Genomic DNA, 20,691 nt, shown 5'->3' with positions numbered 1-20,691 from the left:
TTATAAAATTTACCCATTTCCCAATTATTAGGCATTTAAATTAGTCCAAATATCAAACTATTCCTTTAGAACAAAGAGAACATTTAAAAAACTCTTGATGTTTATTACCACCAAAATGTCTTCCAAAATAGTTGCATCAATATATTGCCCAGAGCATGTGCAAATTGGCCTGTTGCGCTCAATTCTCACCAGCTTTATGCATATGCAGTCACAACTCATTTGATAAACTTATATCATACTATAAAACATTGCCACTATCTTTCTATTATCCCAAGATTAATCTTGGAAATTTTAATCGTAGGCAAAACATCATATGAATGAATGATTTAGTGAATTTATATAAATAGCTCTCTAAAATTATCTGGAAACCAAACTTTAAATATCTTAATTCATGATACCTAAAAATACATATTTTGGCTGTTATAAATAGAAAATTATTTTTAAAAATACTTACTTGTTCAGAACTCTTGCTATACCAAAGTCCCCAAGCTTTGCAACCATTCCACTCTTGCTAAGAAAAATGTTCTATAAATGGAGAAAATGCTATGTTGTTGGAGATATTTCAAGAAAACGAAAGATCAGTTCTGTCTTGATCTCTCCAAGCTGTTACCTGAGCTTTTATGTCTCTATGTAAGATCTTCCTGTCATGAATATATTTTAGTCCTAGAGAAATCTGTACAAACCAACTCAGAATCTGTAGAGGGAACAGAAAACAAAGCCAATCAGTAGTCTGGTGGTCACTGAAATGTCTTCATGAAAATATGCAAAAAGAGAGAAATAACATATTTATGTGTATGTATTTATGTCAATGAAACTATATTAGATATATCATCTAATCACACAATTCTCTTTTTATAGAAAAAAAATGAAGGTGCACAAAGGCAATCTAAATGTGCAGGTAACAAAGGGAACTCCACATACAGAGAAGAGACGTAGAAGCACAGGAAAGAGGGAGTCAGTTGTGCTTTTTTTTTCTCTTAACACTGGTTTGCTGACTCCATCAGGATAGCAGATAAGCAGCATTTCCTGATAATCCTGGTGCCATTGGTGTTTCCTATTCCATGGAAAGGGGTTGCCAAGGCAGAGAGGGAAAGAGTAAGCAGAGAATCTGTGACTTTATTAAAATTTTCAATGAACTATCAATATATGTGTATATAATATAAAAACAAGTATTTTACTTTTGAAATTTTTGGAACTTAATTTCATTTCTTAGTCATGATTTTATTTTATCTTAACTGGCCATGAGCCTCTTTTTAAAAATGTGTTCTATGCTTATAAAGACTTCTTTAAACTTCCAAAATGTCATTGGTTCCTTGTCTGCTAGATTCCACAAAAAAAAGGACAACAAAAGCAAAAAATAGCCATACTCCAGATGCTAAGATTCAGTTGTAATTTTAGCTCTTTTCCAACAAAGGGAAATGTAATTCAAAATTTTGTGGTGAAGAGCGTTTTTATTAAATGTGGCAAAATAGGGGCGCCTGGGTGGCTCAGTGGGTTAAAGCCGCTGCCTTCGGCTCACGTCATGATCCCAGGGTCCTGAGATCGAGCCCCGCATCGGGTTCTCTGCTCAGCAGGGCCTGCTTCCCTCTCTCTGCCTGCCTCTCTGCCTACTTGTGATCTCTCCCTCTCTGTGTGTGTCAAATAAATAAATAAAAATCTTAAAAAAAAAAAAAAGGAAAGAAAAGAAAAGCAGATTTTTAAAAAAATGTGGCAAAATAATCCCTAGAGGGGAAGAAAGGAGGGTTTCTACAAATACTGAATTTAATATATAATGTGAAGGAGCACAGGAAGGATGGTTGATCAAATTTACAAAGTTTTAGGGATAAATGTGTACATTCAAACTATTCCATTTTAGCTCTAGGAGGAAATGATAGAGGCATGAGGTCTTTCAATAGTAAAATAGGACACAGAAACAAACTGCCAAAAGATGGCGGCGGGCCATTCCTGAGCGCTGCTCCAGGCAGCGGCCTGCCCCACCTGTCACACAGGCCCCATTCAGATTCCCTTCCACACACACACATTCCTGCTGTGTCCTTCACAGGCACAGCTCCCAAGAGGGTTCCAAAGGACGCTCAGAGGGTGGAAGAAAAATGTGTTTGTGTGAAGAGAGAATGGGAATCGAGGCCATTATTCTTGGCCTTTCTCTCCTCTCTCTTCATAATCAATGAAACTAAATAGCCATTGCCACGAAGGGCCTCTATGCTCCCTAGCAAAGTGGGATAGCTATTTTATAACAACGTACTAAATGGTAAAAGGAAGAAGAGTGAAGCTATAAATATGTCACATTTAAAATGGCTGAGGAATATCCACATTCACAATTTTTTAGCCATGAAGACTGATCTCAAGGGCATCCTACTTGAGATTGCCCCAAAATACAACACTATCTTCTTTGCAAGGTTCACTCTCAAAAAGAGATTCAATTTCAGTTCAATTGCAGATCTGTTCTGGACTAAATCTATCAACAATATTGATCTCCTACTGTACGTTTGAATTTCTCTGCCAGAAATCATGCTGTATATATACACGGCCTCGTACTTGTGGCATTATGAATTTAATTCCCCCCAGTACAAATTAAAAGGCAAACTGGAGGCATCTTTACCTGATCTTCACTAAATAACACTCCCCGTTGTCTATGGATCCTTCTCATGAGATCCCCTCCGTCACAGTACTCCATCACAATGAACAACCTGTTGTTCTCTGTGAGAAAAGGCATCATTACCTTTCGTGCTCTCAAAAGTGGAGAATATTAAAAAAAAAAAAAAAGTGGAGAATATACAGAAAAATGCATTATACGACAGTTAAAAACACTGGCTGCAGAATCATGGACTGGATTCTCGGCCCACTTCGCCACTTAACATTCTTAGCTCTCTGACTCTGGGCAAGTTATTTAAATTTCTCTGTGCCTCATAATCTCATCTTTAAGGTGGCGATAATAATATGGAAACTCCTCTAAGGATTGTCGCAAAGGTTAAATGAGTTAATCCGTGTCAGAGACTCACAACAATGCCTGCATATAATGAGAGTTCCATAAATGTTAACAACAATTATGAACACATTCCTCCCGGAGATGAGAAATCTTCTGTTACACGGCAGCCATGAATCTTAACCCAAACCCCAGGAAGCATTAATAGACCTTTGAACTTGGGTGTAACCTTTTATTTATATGGCACTTACTCAACTATGTTGTTGAGCACAATGGACACTCTTCTAAACTAACCTCTCCCTGACCTACTTTTTGGAGTCATTACCATTCCTGCTGCCCACTCAGGGGTACCCCTGGAGCCTACTAGACTCTCCCGCACACTCAGGTACCTCTGTTCCCATGAATTGTCACCAAGATCATGGTGTCCATCCCCAAATCTGTTCAGCCAATTACACTTGTTATTGCCATTATTGCACGAACTGATGAAAAATGAATGGAAAAAAAAAAGATGTGGTTATTTCTACAAAACCTATGTTGACTACTGTGGAGAACTCAGTAAAAGAAAGCAGCTTTAAAAAAAAAAGAGAGGGGTGTCTTCGACCTACATGTTGGGTAAGACAAGTGGAAAATAACTGACAAAGCTTTAAAAAGACTGTGCACCCAGACTGTCTGTAAATTCTGACTCCACTCTAAGGAAAGTAAATGGGAAGCCAGAAACGAGGGGAGTAGCCTGCCCAAGAAGGAGTCTTCAGAAGTCTATTCCACGTGTTCATCATCAAAGATGAGGCCTTGGTCTTCTATCAAAACTTTGGCAAATGGTTGTGCATTTATAGATGAAAATAAATATGTGTGTGCAATTTCCTGCTCAACCAGTTCTTCCCCAGAACCAGCCAACTGCCAGCTGGACTCCTGCTGGAAAGGGCTCCTCTGTTGCTCGTTTCTCCCACTCCTCTGTTGGTTCCCTGCAGACAGAGTCCCCACTTTGTTCTTTTGTCTTCCCTGCACCTGGCATGGGAACTGCCACCTGGAAGGGGCTTTAGGAAGGGCAGGTAAGTGGTTTCATAAAACCATCTAAGGAACACAACAAAAAGTGGCATAAAATCAGGCTTAAAAACAAGTATTAATCCTCCTCGTGTTTTGCCTCGTGTTGTTGAGTATCCACTAAATTTCAGAATCTCTTGCCAAAGAGCTATCATTTGCTCCCTCTCTCTTTCAAGGAGCTTAAACCAGCTCCGGAGGCTGTGAGCACCCTGATGGCGTCTGCCCTCTGCTGCGGCTAATTCACAAACTCAGGGCTCCTCTCACAGAACACTTCGACTCCCACCTTCTTAAAGGGGACAGATCCATTCATTCATCAACAGACCGTTATTGAGGACATGCCAAGGAATGAGATGCTGGGAATAAAAAGCAAACAAGCTATCCTTCCTGCATGAGGAGGCAACCGTTTAGTTGGGGAGTCGGTCAGCATAGGTGAGAAGAGCCACCGCAGAGGTCTGTGGCTTAGACGGCAATGAGGACGAGACAGTGAACGACAGACATGGAGAGTCCAGGAAGGTTTTAAGAAGGTGTTTCCGGACATGCCCTAATTATTTAGGGGGTAAATTATCTTTAGGAATGTGTGAGTTTTAGGAGAACTGCTATTTCTCATAGCTTAGTCCTTGAGAGGGCCACTTCAGCGATGAAGGAATGGCAGTGGGACTGCTGAAATCAGGAAAACTAAGGAGAAAGGGTTCCATTTTACTTCCTTGCCACCAACCTTCAACTCACTCTGCCTTACACTGGCTTTCTGTGACAGAAGTTAAGTGGCTGCTTCAGGATTAATCATGGTGGAGCCATCTTGAAGAAACTATTTGGGTCAATGAATATCATTTGCCTCTAAATACGCATCCCCCCCCCCAACTAGCCACCATTAATTTCGTATGCGATGGGCTTAGAACTTTCTGGAAAGACCATTTATATTCTCAAATTCTCCATCTATTTAAGCAAAGTAAGCACTGTAGGGTAAGGGGAAAGAGGTATAAGGAACAATTATTGTCCTCATGGCCTCCAGTCTCACAGATGGAAATGAAGATTATACACTAGCATAATACAGCATATTATGTGCACGTGAGTACAAGTTTGGAGGTTCTCAGAGCAGAAGTGAGAGAGGTCCCTTTCCATTAAGGGACAGATCTGTGTTTGGTCTTAAAGCATGTATAATATTTGAAAATGCAGAAAGGAGGAAAAGGATGCTCTAAAAAAAGAAGTGCAAGACACATTGTAGGGCAGCAACTTCTGGAATTACGAAGCTCACTGGTCATTAACCTTTCTAAACTACCAAGGGGCACTCATAGTAGGGACTAACATTAACCAACCTTTCTATGGTCAAATTCCAACATGCAAAAATTAATTAATTAATATTGTAATTAATTCATTCTTTTTTTTTTTTTTAATTTGTCAGAGAGAGAGGGAGAGAGAGCGAGCACAGGCGGACAGAATGGCAGGCAGAGGCAGAGGGAGAAGCAGGCTCCCCGCCAAGCAAGGAGCCCGATGTGGGACTCGATCCCAGGACGCTGGGATCATGACCTGAGCCGAAGGCAGCTGCTTAACCAACTGAGCCACCCAGGCGTCCCTAATTAATTCATTCTTTTTTTTTTTTTTAAGATTTTTTTTTTTAATTTATTTGACAGACAGAGATTACAAGTAGGCAGAGAGGCAGTCAGAGAGAGGAGGAAGCAGGCTCCCTGCTGAGCAGAGAGTCCGATGTGGGGCTCGATCCCAGGACCCTGGGATCATGACCTGAGCTGAAGGCAGAGGCTTTAACCCACTGAGCCACCCAGGCGCCCCTAATTAATTCATTCTTAAGTGCTCTTTGTAAAAATCAGGATGGCATCTTACAGACATTGGCATCTTTCAATTGGTTGCTGTGGACCCAGCAGTCTTGATGTTACCACTGCTTGAATAATTTTTAGAACCCCTTAACCAATTTAATTCGCCTATAGTTTCCTTTTTATGTATGTACAAGAAGAATAGTAAATACGTCTTAAAAAGCTCTTTTAATACATAGAAAATAAAAATTGGGTTAAGGAAGAGCACTATTTTGTCAAGTTGGCAGTATTGTTCCTTGGAATTAGCATGTAATGGCGCATCTAGTAACCGATGGCCTCTAGATTTGATGAAGTATCACCCACTACCACCATCATTCCATAAAATAAGAGCATTTTAGCGCCCCAAATCAAGGAGGGACGCAGAGTCAGCATCAAGAATGAAGGTATTGGGGCGCCTGGGTGGCTCAGTGGGTTAAGCCACTGCCTTCGGCTCGGGTCATGATCTCAGGGTCCTGGGATCGGGTCCCGAATCGGGCTCTCTGCTCAGCAGGGAGCCTGCTTCCCTCTCTCTCTCTCCGCCTACCTCTCCGTCTACTTATGATCTCTTTCTGTCAAATAAATAAACAAAATCTTTAAAAAAAAAAAAGAAAGAATGAAGGTGCTTCTGCTCTTCTCTCTTGCCCATTGCACTGTACTCACAAGGACATCCCACAAGGCTCTGTGTCTCTCCCCCACTTACAAGCCTCTGACTATTTCATGGATGCTAGGACATGTGACTCCTGGGCCAGTGGCCAAGGACTTTATTACTCTTGGCAAAAGCAGGTGTCAGAGCTTCACGTTAGCACTCATCCCACAGAGGTAAAACACATAAGCCTAGACGGACGTGTGCACCTGCCATGGGCAACGTGACAGGAGAGGAACCTGAGGTGGAGGAAGCTGCCGCTTTCCAGTGAGCAGCAAATAGGCCAGCTCTGCCTTGGAGATGTCTTGCCTTTCAGTGTCCCTCACCACAAACCCAATCTGGAGATACAGCCTGGGGAGACAGCGGTCAGGACTTCGCACTCCTGGCACGTTCGGCAGAGATGTGCAGAGATGCTCAGGACCCATGGCAGACAGCCCTTCCCAAAGGCCTCCTGGCCAGTGCTTTAACCCACCAGGCCTGCTCTTGCCCTCATGCCATTGCAGTGGCTGGTCCTCTGGCCCAGAAAGTTCTTCAGCAGAGCTGAGCGTGGATCTTCCAGTCTTTCCTCAAATGACCACCCTGCTGGAAATTGTTTCTGTACTCCTGCCCCACCCTTTTATGTTGCCTCAGCATTTGCTACCTTCTAACATACTCTACAATGTGGTTCTCGGTTATGCCTCCATTTATTGTCTGTCTCTCCCCACCCACAGCCCCAGTGCATACACGGTGTGGGCTCCCTCCCTGGGAGTGCAGGTAGGACCTGTAGATACAATGGGCTATCACTCCCGTGACGATGTCACGACATACAGCAGAGGGGATTTTGCTGATATCACTGAAGTCAGTTGACTCTGAGTCTCTGAGTTCATAAAATGGGAGATTTTACCCGGGGGCCTTGACCTAATCACCAGAGCCATCGAGATCTAGGTCTAGAGGTCAGAGACAGAGGAAGGGAGAGATTGCAAGTGGAAGAAGGCCTACTGAAAGGGCCATGGAAGGGCAGTTGGCCTCCAGAAGGCCGTAACCACTCCCAGTGAACAGCTAGCAAGAAAGCAGACCCCTCATTCTTACGATCCTAGTAGACGAGTTCTGCCAACAATGTAAGTAAGCAGGGCAGGGCACTCTGCACCTCCATGGAGAGAGCAGACCCAGCTGTGGGGCCCTGAGCAGAGAATCCAGCTAAGCCACACCCAGACCTGTGATCTAGAGGGGTCAGGATAGGATAAATGGGTGTTGGTTGGAGCCATTGAATTTGTGATGGTTTGTTACGCAGCAACAGAAAACAACAGTGCAGGGAGAGCTTCTGCCTCCTGTGTTCACTGATGAAACCCCGGACACACCCAGCATGTAAGAGGACTTGATAAATATTTATTGAAGGAATTTACGTGGAATCAATTTAGCTTTAGGAAAATCTCACTACATGCCCTGTTTTTCATACATCGCTTCAAACTTATAAAAAGTTCATGCTTTCTACAGACAAACATTTGCTGAACTACAGCAACGGTTCTTCTGTTAGGAGACAAGCTGTTGAGAGTAAACAAAGCCTTTATCTTGATAAGCTCTAGGTTTTAAGTCCCGAAAACCTGCCAAGGCAAACCCAGGGGCATCCCCATAGCTCTGGCTTTCCTAAACACAGGGGCACTCAACTTCAAAAACAAAAAATAAGCTGTTCTAAGAAAGTTTAAGCTTACAATATAAACAGACTCAGTGGAGGTCATTTATGTGGTCCAAATGACCTCTAATTTTATAATAGCACCTGTGTCCATGGTCCTCAAATGTCTATTTGGCATAAAGACATAGTCTACTCTGTGAAAGGGGTTCAGACCACGTAGTCACTCAGCCAACTGGGGATTAAGCACCTATTACACGCTGGATGTAGAGGATCAAGTGGTGACAGAAGAATTCTTAATGCGACTATCTGAAAGGGATCTGGACTTGGTCCTGTAAACAGAGGCATGCACACAAGGGCAGAGGTGTCATGCAATGTGAGTAGAGGGCGCCATGATGGGACCAGCAGTCTCGGAGAAGGCCTGAGCATGAGTAGACGTTAGCCAGAGGGAGTCACAGCAACAACCCAAAGAATGAGGAAAAGAAAGATCGTCTTTTGGCTTTGTTAGGAATCCAAGAATAGGAAAGGAGGGCACTTTATTCAGTGGCTGCCCCTTAGAAGTTGTTCAAAACAACTCGACTTACTGCTCACGTCTACTGCTCCAGTCTCAGGAAGACCACACAAGAGCCCTGAGAACTCTCTTAAATACCCAGCAGTCAAAGAGAGCCATACAGAGAACTGCTCTGAACGCAGTTGTTTTAGTTTGTAAGGAACCAAGTGCTCTACACAGTGTGAAAGTTCAAAAAATAGTGGCTCTGCATATTCATCTCCTGATTTGTATACCCCCGAGGGTGCTTGAAGACATTGAAGACATTCCTGCTCCATTAACTACTTACAACCTGGGAATTCAAGCTCCCAGCCCAGTGCCAGGGGTTGGAAGGGGGATGCCCCGTGGTGAGCTGTGGGCAGACACAGTGCATCACAGCCTAAGATGCACCCGACCTACAGGAGACGTGTTTATGGCCTGTCTCTTCCCCATAGAAGGTAAGTCCGCCAGGCCAGGAACTTCTGCCCGTTTTGCCGACTGTAGACGGAGGCAGAAGAGATGTTGTGTTCGGGCATGTTTTTCCCCTCGAGCGTGGCTGTTTGCTGTAAGAGGATCGGGGGCCCACCTATTGCCCCAGCACATGCAAGAACTCTCAGAGGCAGAGTACACCATCCCTGTCACCACATGACCCGGGCTGGCTGCATGGCTGTTTTGCCAACAGGAATGGGAGCTCAGACAGAAGGTGAGGAACAGGCCACATCCTAACAGGGCTCTGAGAGTGATTGCATGGCAGGCTCTGTGTCTTGTCTCATTCTCTCGCTCAGCATGCTCCCTGTCTTGGCTGCTCCATCACCGGGACCCCAGACTTTAGACCCCGCCTGCTCACAGCCAGGGTGTAATGTGAGAAATCTATGTGGATTACTGGGAGGCCACAACTTAGGGGTTCTTACTGTAGCAAAACTAACACACCAGCATTAACTATCGAGGCAGCAAGAATTAAGGAGAGGGAAAAATTAAGCACTTAGAAGTTTTCTACAAAAACTCACTAGCAAGGAAATAAAGTCAGTGTCTCAAATTCTGATTTAAGTAAATGGGAAAATGAGTCCCTTTACAAAAATGAATTTATGCACAGTTCTCAAAAATCTTTTTTAGATGTCTATGTGCCTACACTTTATTATTAAAGCACTTGAAGAATATTAGAAAGCCAAACCTTGAAACGAACTGAAGAAGGTTACAATGTTGGGATGCTTCATTCTGGCCAGAAGAATTACTTCTTTCTTTGAAGCTTCTTTTTCTTGGTTGGGCATCTAAATTGCATTAAGAGACAGAGTATAAAGATACTATTATCTATAGTATTATCTATAAAGTAATCTAAGTAGTTATCAATAATTTGTTTTCAAGAACATGCTTTCTGCTATCATCTAAAACTCTCGAAGATTTCATTGGCTTCTAATGCCACTTCTGAAACTGATCATTCAATGGCAGGAAATGACATTCCTAGAATTAACAGCATGATCTATAGCGAATCAATGGTTTGTCGGTGATAATCGTAAACAAGAAAATAAATATTTCTGGTGAAGGTCTGCTGTATTAAAGGTTCAGTTGCTTTGGTGGCACCTTGTTAATTACTTAGGCCTCTGGAGGAAACTTATTTTAATATTTATCTCTCAGCAACAAAGAAATTCCTTATAAAAAGGCAATGTTTCAGCAGCAACCATTGCTGAGAAGAAACACATGAAATTAAAAAAAAAAAAAAAGAGTCATATATCACCTCAACCAGGCCGGTAAAATTCCGTAGTAAGATTACTACATTTTTCATTTTCAAATAAAAATGGTCTCTTGGGACCTCATTTTGATTTGACGCATTTCTTATTACTCGATAGATCACCTACTGAAAGTATTTTTCAATTGTTTCAGTGCCAGTGGCAGTGGCCACACTTCGCTCCCACCCCCCTTCTTCCTCGTTCTTGACACTTTGCGACTGCTTGACTGGTCATCTCCACCTGACTTCTGGCCTGGCTGCCCCACCTTTCCAGCCCCCGGCAGGTCACCTGCTCCTCTCCCCCACTCCTTCTGTAATGGTCTTCAACACCAGCCCACGCGGTATGTGTGAGTTCCCATACTTCTCATCCTCACTGAGAGTTAAGCATTTTTTAAACATTAACGTTCTCAATCCCAACTTTACTGCCTCCTACCTATGTATCCTTCTGTAAATCATTTAAATCTCAGCTTCTGTCTCTTCCACCCCAATTTAAATGTAAAAACAGCTGCTCCATGTGAGTTTCAAAACACAAGTAACCGAATTACTCCTACGAGATTGACAGACTTGGCTACTCAACCACTTTAACTACTGTTTTTCAAAAGAACATTATACACAAGACCAAAAGGCACACGTAGGTAGGTGACTGTATTTTTTTTTTTTTTTTGCCCAATTTATCTCTTTGTTTTGTTTTGGTTTGGTTTTTTTTTAGATTTTTATTTATTTATTTGACAGATAGAGATCACAAGTAGGCAGAGAAGCAGGCGGAGAGAGACAGAGGAGGAAGCAGGCTCCCTGCTGAGCAGAGAGCCCGATGCGGGGCTCGATCCCAGGACCCTGGGATCATGACCTGAGCCGAAGGCAGAGGCTTAACCCACTGAGCCACCCAGGCGTCCCTGGTGTTTTGTAACCTGATGTCATATTATGCAGTCATCAAAAATCAAGGGAGGCAAAGTGTTATAGCAGAAAGAGCAATAGAAGAGTGAAAGAGATCTGTTGGCTATTGGGAATCATTGAGCAAATCACTTAATATCCTTGAGCCTCAGCTCTTTTATGTATACAATGAGCCACGAGATAGATCTTCAGGGCTGTTGCAAGGATTAAATAAATTGATATATGTAAATCACATAGGATGGCAGAAGTAAAATAGGCACCCAGTAAGTAGTAAGCATTATCTTTATTATTGGGAACATTTAATATTATTATATGAGAATATTTTTCTAAGTTTATTTACTTACTTTTTTTTAGTAATCTCTACACCCAAAGTGGGGCTTGAACTCACGACCCCAAGATCAAGAGTCACATGCGCTTCCAACTAAGCCAGCCAGGGACCCCAAAGAACATTTCACTATATAAAAACACTGAATGACTTGAGAAAATATTCACGACATATTGCTAAGTACAAAAAGATGCTATAGAAGAGTATATCTATCATGGCACCTATCATGCCAGTATCTTATAAAGTATTTATGCATTAAAAATAGCCTGGAGGGGCGCCTGGGTGGCTCAGTCATTAAGCGTCTGCCTTCAGCTTAGGTCATGATCCCAGGATCTTGGGATCGAGCCCCACATCGTCTGGGTCTCCCTGCTCAGTGGGAAGCCTGCTTCTCCCTCTCCCACTCCCCTTTCTTGTATTCCCTCTCTCACTGTCTCTGTCAAATAAAGAAATAAAATCTTTAAAAAAAAAAATAGCCTGGAGAAAAAATGTACCATAATGTTTAAAGAGAGAAGTTACAAGTGATTGTATTTTCCTCTAAATGGCCTTATTTTCCCCTTCAGTTCTTTTCAAAAATTAGTGTAATGAACACTTTCATTTTATAATCAAGAAAGTATACAACACATTTTGGAGGCAAGAATCAAAAGAATAGGGGCGGCTGGCTGGCTCCATTGCTAGAGCACACAACTCTTGATCTCAGGATTGGGAGTTCAAGGCCCACACTGGGGGTAGAACTTACATAAAAAAAATAAATAAGAATCAAAAGAATATGCTTGATAACAGTAGGATGATGAGAGAGAAAACAGTAGTTTTTTGGTACCTGTAAGAAATAAGCCACTCAGGTTCTTGTATTTAGAGTTTACAGCATGGAGAGACACTGGCAATGTGAGGAAATGTAGATTTCTCTAGATAAGAAGTAATGAAAAACTACATTAGGAAAGGAAGAAAGGAAGAAAGGAAGAAAGAAGCAATACCTATTAATACAGGGACACAGGCGTTGCTAGGCAAATTTAATAACATAAAGAGATATGGGAAAGCAAGAAGAACAAGGCCTAATATGACATTCTCCTTAGTGATGGCCTGGAGGCCAGGGCGGTTCATGAGAAAATGGATGAAAAAAAATCAGTGCTATATTAGAAAAATATGGTTGACTTTTTATTATGTATACTAAGAATGGGAGAGATGCTATCAAGTGAATTAATATATATCCTTATAGAAAATTCACCTCCCAAAATACTTTCTTCTTTCCTTAGAATTAAAATGGTGTTGTAATTCCTAAGTATGTACCATCTTAACAACAGAGCTAGAAGGCCTGAAAGTGTCTAGCTACTGAATTATTTATAAATTATAAAAATGTATTGACTACCTACAGGGGCAAAGCATTATTAGGCGTTGTGTGGAAGGCCAAGACAAATAAGGTAGGCATTCTGCATGCATAGCATGCACAGTTTAATAAGGGGAGAAGGCACAGACACACACACAAAAAACAGTCAAAGCCCATCAGAGAAGAGGACAATCAGTACCATAGCAGCAGAACAGGAAAAAAGCTATGAGTTTACACAGAGAGAGATTACTTCAAGTGGGAAGGTCCTGGAAGGTCTCCTGGAGCTCAGCCCCAAGCAAGTAGGATCTTAATGCTTGGAAACGTGCAGGCAAAGACCTTCTTGAAAAAAGAGCCCCATGGGCGAGCTCAGAGACAGCTGGTATGTGGAGGGGAAGCTGGAAATGGAATTTGGGAAAACAAACCAGAGAGAGTGTGAAAACTAATCCGAAGAGTAAAACAATATAAAAGTACAAGGCAAAAATTACTCACAATCCCACATTCCACCTACATAACAACAATCGAGTACATCTTTCTTTTATGTATGTGACTACATGCATGGGTATCTATATTCCTGGAGAAAGAGAATACATATTTTTACCAAGAGTACCTCGTTCTACACACACTGTTTTCTCAATTAGCAGAAGCTGTGACATTTCTCACCTCAACACTTCACCTGCAACATGATTTCTAAGAGCTGCTTCCTTTTTTATAAATGAAGTAACCAATCCCCTAATGTTCGACACTTAAGTTGCTTTCTGACTGTACGTCTCCGGGTATTTCCTTGGAGTACACTCCCAGAAGTAGATGTGTACTTTTTTCCCTGTCTTTTTCAAAACAAAGGTAACTTTTTCTGCCTACACAAATAATACAATTCAGGGGCGTCTGAGTGGATCAGTCAGTTAAGCATCTGGCTTTAGCTCAGGTCATGATCTCAGGGTCCTGGGATCAAGCCCCATGCTGGGCTCCCTGCTCAGTGTGGGGAGTGTGCTTCTCTCTCTCCCTCTGTGATCTCTTTTTCACTCTCCCTCAAATAAATAAATAAAAATGTAAAAAAAACAAAAAGAGAGTTAATAATTTAAAAAAAAAAGAATATATGCTCCATGTTAAAAATTTTGAAAATGCAGAGAGTAGTGCAGGCGAAATCCTATCACTCAGCAATAATCACTGTTAGTGTGCGTGTGCGTGTGTGGGGGGATACTGTTAACATCACACACACATATACATACATAACTTTTGGTGGCCTGATTTTTTTCATCTTTACAACGTACTGTGGACCTATAATGCAAATAGGGCATGGATCTTTCTAAGGTTTTGATACATACTAATGAATTCCCTTCAGAGTGATACAAATCTACCTTCCCATCATCAGAGGAAGAGTGCCCACTTCCCCACTTTTATATTCTTTCTTATCTTTCCCAAATGTATAAGCAAAAAGTTGTATGTATTGATATATATTTCTTACTTTACTCATGAGTTTGAAGTTTTTGTATGATGACGTCTTTGGTTATGGGTTTTTCCCTTTTTATTCATTTATAAAAGGCTAGCACTTTTTCATCAATACTTGCAAATATTTTGGCATTCTGTCAACTTCCTTTCAATTTATTCATGGTGTTTTTTTGTCATTCAGAAGTTTTATGTTTTTATGTACTCAAAAGTGACAATGCATCCAGTCATCTTTCCTTGACGACTTCTGTCCCAGTGAAGGTCTGGGGACAAGGATGGAGCATTATCAAAAATTTTCTACATGGAAGCCAGAGCCTTGGCAAAGATACTGAAGCAGCCCAGGGCATTGACCAAACAAATAAAACAAACTCAGAGGAGAGAAGGAGCCAACAGTATGTGGCAAGTAATCGGACGTGGAGGGAGACAAAGACTCACAGGTGATCCCATGGTTTTGAGCCTGGATCTCACAAGGACACTAATGCCAGGAACACAGTGCAACACAGAGCAGATAAAATGCAGAACCGGGGGCTGGGAGGGACCAGGGCTGGATAGAGTTTTAAGAGTGGTCTGCTTACTGGGAAAGACAAGAGTGAGGTGACTGCCCAGAGAAAGAGAAGAGAGTCGACAAAGAACAGATGGTGGGGGACATCTAAGGGGTGAGAGGGCAGACAGACCTGAGAGAGCAGCAAGATAAACAAAGGAAAGCAAACAGAACAATGTCGAGGAAGGAAGCTCTGAGAGTGCATTAGAATAACAGGACACTAGTAGTAGGATGCCACAGGGCCACAAGAAAGGACCTATACTGGTGAATAAAGCATTCTCTCCGGGGCACCTGGGTGGCTCAGTGGGTTAAGCCTCTGCCTTTGCTAAGATCCTGGAATCATTGGGCTCTCTGCTTGGCAGGGAGCCTGCTTCCTCCCCTCTCTGCCTGCTGCTCTGCCTACTTGTAATCTCTCTCTCTCTGTTAAATAAATAAAATCTTAAAAAAAAAAAAAAAAAAGAAAAAGCATTTTCTCCAAAGCTAACCATCTACACCTGAGCTTTAGTGTAAGTTTGGGAAGGTCTTTTGTTTTCCTTTGCAACACTAAAAAACTGTGGTAAAATATATAGAACATAAAATAAATACCATTTTAATCATTTTTAACTGTACAGTTCAGGGGCATTAAGTACACTCACACTGTGCAACTTGTCAAGTAGATTTTGCACACATTTTGGGTTTTTTTTTTTAACTAAAGGGATTTTTTAAAAGATTTTATTATTAAATAATCTCTACACTCAACGTAGTTCCAGTTCCACAGATGCTTTACCGACTGAGCCACCCAGGTGCCCCTAGTCAACTGAGGCTTAATGTTCATACTATAAAAACAAACAAGCAAAAAAATGACTTTCTTTTTCATACTAAATTAAAAGCCAACTGAATATATTACTGAAAATGAACAGGAATGTGAACTTCTTCACTTTACCTTCGCAAAATCGATCTCTTTAATAACACAGTACTTGCCATCTGATTTCCCGTTAGCCAAGAATGCTTTCCCGAAGGCACCTTCCCCAATGACCTTAATCACATCATAATTATCCATGGTAATCAATGCACGGTGGTTCCTGAAATCAGAGCACTGAAATTTTATTGCACACCTTTCATAAACGTGAACAAAGTCACACAACTGACCACTGCAGTGTAAAGGAACTTCTTTTGGTAAAACTTTCCTACCAACCTCACCACGACAAAGTCAAATAACTTTCCTTGGGATGGCAGGCAACAACGAAGGGGAAACATTGTTTCTTGGCATAATCTGAGCTCAGACTCAGTTTTGATAACTGTAGTGTTGTGATCCTGGGGAAGTCACTTAATCCCTCAAAACCTCACTCTCCTAATTACTAAAATGGAAATAACAATAACTGGTTTTGCAAGATTGTTCTGAGAATCTAAGATACAACACCCCGGGTCTTGGCTCCTCTGTAAAACGGGAATGTCCTTAATACTGGTGTGGTTTTACATTTCGGCCCTTCTCAACGGGGACGTGCTGCCCCCTAGGGAACATTTTGGGAATTTGCGGAGGTTTTTCTGGTCCTTGCAGAGAAGTGAAAAGCACTATGGCATTTAGAAGTGGTTGGGGCCTGGAATACTAATGTCCTGAGATGCGAGTCCTGAAAATGAAGAAGTATCCCGCGGCCCTACAACCCTAGCAAGTCCCCACACACATTCATGTGCATGGAAAAATCTACTTATAACGATCTGCAGCTAGCACCAAACTGCATTTTACACGTAAATACAGAATATTTTTTGCAGTTTTACTGAACACTGAATTTTCGAGGAATGCAACCGCATGTAAATCAAGGCTTGGTTGTACTTTGTTGTGTTTGGAATATTACCAAGAACTGTGCACCGGTTTGGAAAATCACGCCCCCGCTGGCTGAGCTGCTCAAGGTAGCCTTAGCCGAGAGGAGACCTAACAGTGGGCGGCCGTCAAGGTCAGGTGCCTCCTAGCCCAGGCGCGGGCCCTTGGCTACTTCCCTACTTCTTCGACTGTGGTCGTACCAAGCATTTGCAGACTGAAATGCAAACTTTATTATAAACCGTTTCCTTGTATTTCCTCTTTACACCACAATTAGGACATCATGCCCACTTTTAAAACTTGCGTGAGCAGGCCGGTCAGGTTTTCGATCATTTGTGTCATGGTAGGAAAGGGGACAACTAGGTGGCATCAGTCTGGGAACCAGCTCCGCTGCCAGGGGAGGCCGGAGACACCCGAGGACCTGGTTTTAAGGGAGGCGGCTGCGGAATTGGAACACGAGGACTCCAGCCCGGGAACTGAGGGACGGCGACCGTCCCGCCCCGGCGGCACCAGGGGGTAGAAGCCCCCAGCTCTCCGGACAAGCCTTCTACCCTAGGGGCATTCTGCGAGGCGGCCGCTGGCTGGGCTGCAGAGCTGGCGCCCGGGCCGGAGCTCGGCGTGTAGCGCGTTGCCACGGAGACCGACGCGGCCCGGGACTTCGGGCAGTTCCCCTCCAGCCCCTGTCTACCCGTCGGGGACTCGGTCCCTTTCCCCGCGGATCCCGGAGCCTTGGGGGCAGCTCGGGGTCAGGATCCCGGGCGGCCCGCCCGCAGCATACCTGTTGAGCCCGCTCCGCCGGGCGGGAAGCTTCCTTGAGGGGGAATCTGGGTTCTCCTCGCCGCTGCGCTTCCCGGCGGCGGGGGTGGAGCCGCGCAGCGGAAGGTGGGCGGGGCGCTGGCGGAGAGAGGACTGGTCTGCACCTTCTTCCGCGAAGAGCGGTCCGAGGCCAGGCAGTTTGGAAACCCGGCCGCGCCACCTTCTGGGGTCTTGGGTCGGGACTCCGGTGCCTCTCACTCCACCAGCACAGCGCTCCTGTTTGTCGCACACGGCGTACCAGATGCTTTGCAGAAATTATCTCTGTTCTTTGCAACAACCCAGCAAAGTAGCGGTCATCCAGTTTTCTAAATGAACTAAATTGAGACAGGAAGGGTTTTTCGTGCAAGGCTCAAGTACTATCAAGATATGGACAGACACCGGTCTCCACTTGGCGGCCTTACCAAACTGGCCGCAACCCAGTGGTCTGCAAACCGGCGCCACCCCCCGCCGATCCCCGCCCCCGCCTTCCCATTCCCCATTTGCGAAGGCACATCAAGCTGCTGTCTAAAACGTTCCGTTACATGTCTAAATAGTTGAAAAGGATGTAATTTCCAGCAATTATAAATATTGACACGAGTAAAACATATCCAAAGTAATCTAAAAACCACGGTAATCTGAAACCAACCATCATTCTCTTTTTAAGTAAGCTCTTCTTTTGAGAATCACAAAGTTTACATCATTCCTTTCTCTCCTTGAACTATCCCTATAGCTAATGTTTTTCTGCTTCGAAGTTTTATTGATCACTATCATATAAGTGGAAATTAATTTATATTTCCTAATCATAGGCTTTTTTTCATTCTTGATTGAATTATTAACAGTACTAGTAGGTACGGAATTGGTAAAAAAATGAATTGCATTCATAAATAATCATTAAACATAAAAAGTAAAATTGTATTGGAAATTTATCACTTAAAGATGTCAATGGGCTTCCCCCCCCTCCCAATTAGTATCCACTAGATGAATGCTCACTTTTTGCTGGAATAGACAAGGTTCAAAAATTATTCTCTTGCTTTTCTTTCTTTCTCCTTCTTTCTTTTCTTTCTTTCATCCTTTCTTTCTTTCAAGCCATTAAGTACTGGGAAAACTCATTCAGTTAAATAAGTAGGAATTGGAATTTTTGTTAAAAGTGTCCCTCGGGGAGCGCCTGGGTGGCTCAGTGGGTTAAGCCTCTGCCTTTGGCTCAGGTCGTGGTCTCAGGGTCCTGGGATTGAGCCCCACATCAGGCTCTCTGCTCAGCAGTGAGCCTGCTTCCTCCTCTCTCTGCCTGCCTCTCTGCCTACTTGTGATCTCTCTCTCTGTCAAAAAAATAAATAAAATCTTAAAAAAAAGTGTCCCTCAATTCTTGCCTGGTTTTAAGTCAAGAATCATAATAATCTATCACTAAAACTGGCTCCTAATCATCCATTAAATATCCTGGAATGTTATTAAAAGCAAAATTCTGCAAGCCAACTGACTTGTGAAATGATCTGTCATCCAATCAAGACTCATTGAGTCTCTCAATAACTATACACAATTTCAAGTTCCCATTGTTTGGTGGTTTGGAAATATTTATCCCCTGGAGCAATACTAAAGTTTGAGATAACTAAGAGGTACAGAATACAGTATTTATGGAAGTTGGGTATCTGGAACTATCCTTAAAGCTATCCCCACTAAAAGAGAGTGATTAAAAAAAAAAAAAAAAAAAAAGGGCAGGGGGAACCTAACCTAAGTAACTCTGGAAAATGGTGTTTTGATTGGAATTGTAAGGCTAGAGGCACTAGAACAGTACATGAACTCTGTACTCTAGTTAGGAAATTTGTTTCTCACAGGAGTATGGGTTGATAATTTGGAAACATCTGTATCCTAGAGTTGAGCAATCTAGTAGATAATGGATGGCTGAAGCCAGGTTTCTCACTGTCAGAAGAGAAGCTAGAAAAGCAAGGAGGGGAAGGCTAGAATGAACCCTGTAGTACTAGATCAGAGTCAAGACATCAGTATGAGCTCACCCTTGGCTCAACACACAAAGAGATGGAGAGACACAGAAATGACTATAGCTGTGTGGATGTGCACAGGATAGCAAACATATATGGATCTCCTCACTCTGTCTGCTAAGAGGGCCTAGAAGCATTGACAGCCCAGCAGCAACAAACACACCCAGCCCCCAGCTCCTGGTTTCCAAACCGATAAAAGGAACCAAGGCTCCTCGGAGAAATGGCTGATTCTGGAGCTGCAACAGAGAAAGCTGAAGATGCGTCTGGACCATCTTCTTGTAGTACCAGGAAGGAAGGAGGTTCTCAAAACACAAAAGAATGAGGGCATGTCAGAGGAACACAGAGGCAACTGGAAAACTCCCAATAGCCAAAGCTAGACCAATTGAAGGAACAAAACAAATGACTTCGCATTGGATTATAGCCCCCTTCAGGAGGTAGAGCTGAGGATGAGCTGGACACAGTGAGTGAGTCACTTAGAGGCACTAGGACAGTATATATACTGCGTCCTCTAGTTGGGAAATTTGTATCCCAGTGCTCAAAAATGGAAAATTGGTAATTTTACAGTGGAGATCCTGGCAGACACTGCCTTAACCAAGTGACCAAAGTTAACAACAACAGTAATAAATCATGTTGAAATTGCTTACTCCCTGATGAGATGTGGCGGAAAGGGCACCTCACCTCCATGATATTCTTCCCCAAATCCTTGAGTTCAGCCTCATCACGAGAAAAACACCACACAAAACACTGAGGGACATGCTACAAAATGCCTAACTGGTATTCCTCAAAAATGTCAAGGTCCTGAAAAATAAAGACGGATTTATTTTATACGGAAAAAAAATAAAGACGGATGGAGAGACCGTGAGAGAACAGAGGAGACAAAGGATGACAAGATGTCTCAAGGAAGATGAAGAGGGTGGGGTGAAGGTCTATACCAGTTTTTGTTAACTGAAGATAAAAAAAAAAAAAAATTGTTTAAATCTACAAGATGTGTGTATTCCATACTCCAGGAGACCCTTATTAACCATCCTGCCATAGACTCAGCTACTTCCCCTAGTTCTTCACTCAAGCACCATTCCTCATACTGGCTTAGGCTTCCGCTGTTTGCACACTTGCCTCCACAAGATCTTCGGGGAGGAGCCTCTTTCTTCTGGAGTACAATATGTCACCTCACGATGGCATCCCAGTATGGAACGACAGGACCCAGAACATGTGTGTCAGGGTGACCCACACAAGTTGGCATCCCATTAGTTCCACAGCACTCTCTAGTTTCCAGTACTTCCCACCTTTGGCCTATTTCTTTCTCCTGCACAAAACTGCCAACT

At 42.9% G+C, this 20,691-nt stretch overlaps 1 protein-coding gene across 7 annotated transcripts in view; it reads right to left on the bottom strand.

Annotated features, from left to right (window-relative positions):
• Positions 1-17,433, bottom strand: part of NEK5 (NIMA related kinase 5) — a 60,112-nt gene extending 42,679 nt beyond the window's left edge. For all 7 annotated transcript variants that reach the window (XM_047723314.1, XM_047723315.1, XM_047723316.1 and 4 more), the window contains exons 1-6: positions 17,362-17,433; positions 15,711-15,849; positions 9,716-9,812; positions 2,600-2,697; positions 611-694; positions 455-525 (exon numbers count right to left, since the gene is read on the bottom strand). In XM_047723314.1, the coding sequence (XP_047579270.1) occupies positions 455-525; positions 611-694; positions 2,600-2,697; positions 9,716-9,812; positions 15,711-15,827 (467 nt within the window). In that variant the 5' untranslated portion in view covers positions 15,828-15,849; positions 17,362-17,433. The remainder of the gene's footprint in view (positions 1-454; positions 526-610; positions 695-2,599; positions 2,698-9,715; positions 9,813-15,710; positions 15,850-17,361) is intronic.
• Positions 17,434-20,691: the final 3,258 nt, after the last annotated feature.

Source organism: Lutra lutra, chromosome 3, assembly GCF_902655055.1.
Source record: "Lutra lutra chromosome 3, mLutLut1.2, whole genome shotgun sequence".
In the NCBI taxonomy this organism is placed as follows: domain Eukaryota; kingdom Metazoa; phylum Chordata; class Mammalia; order Carnivora; family Mustelidae; genus Lutra; species Lutra lutra.
This window is presented reverse-complemented; position numbering and strand designations above follow the sequence as displayed.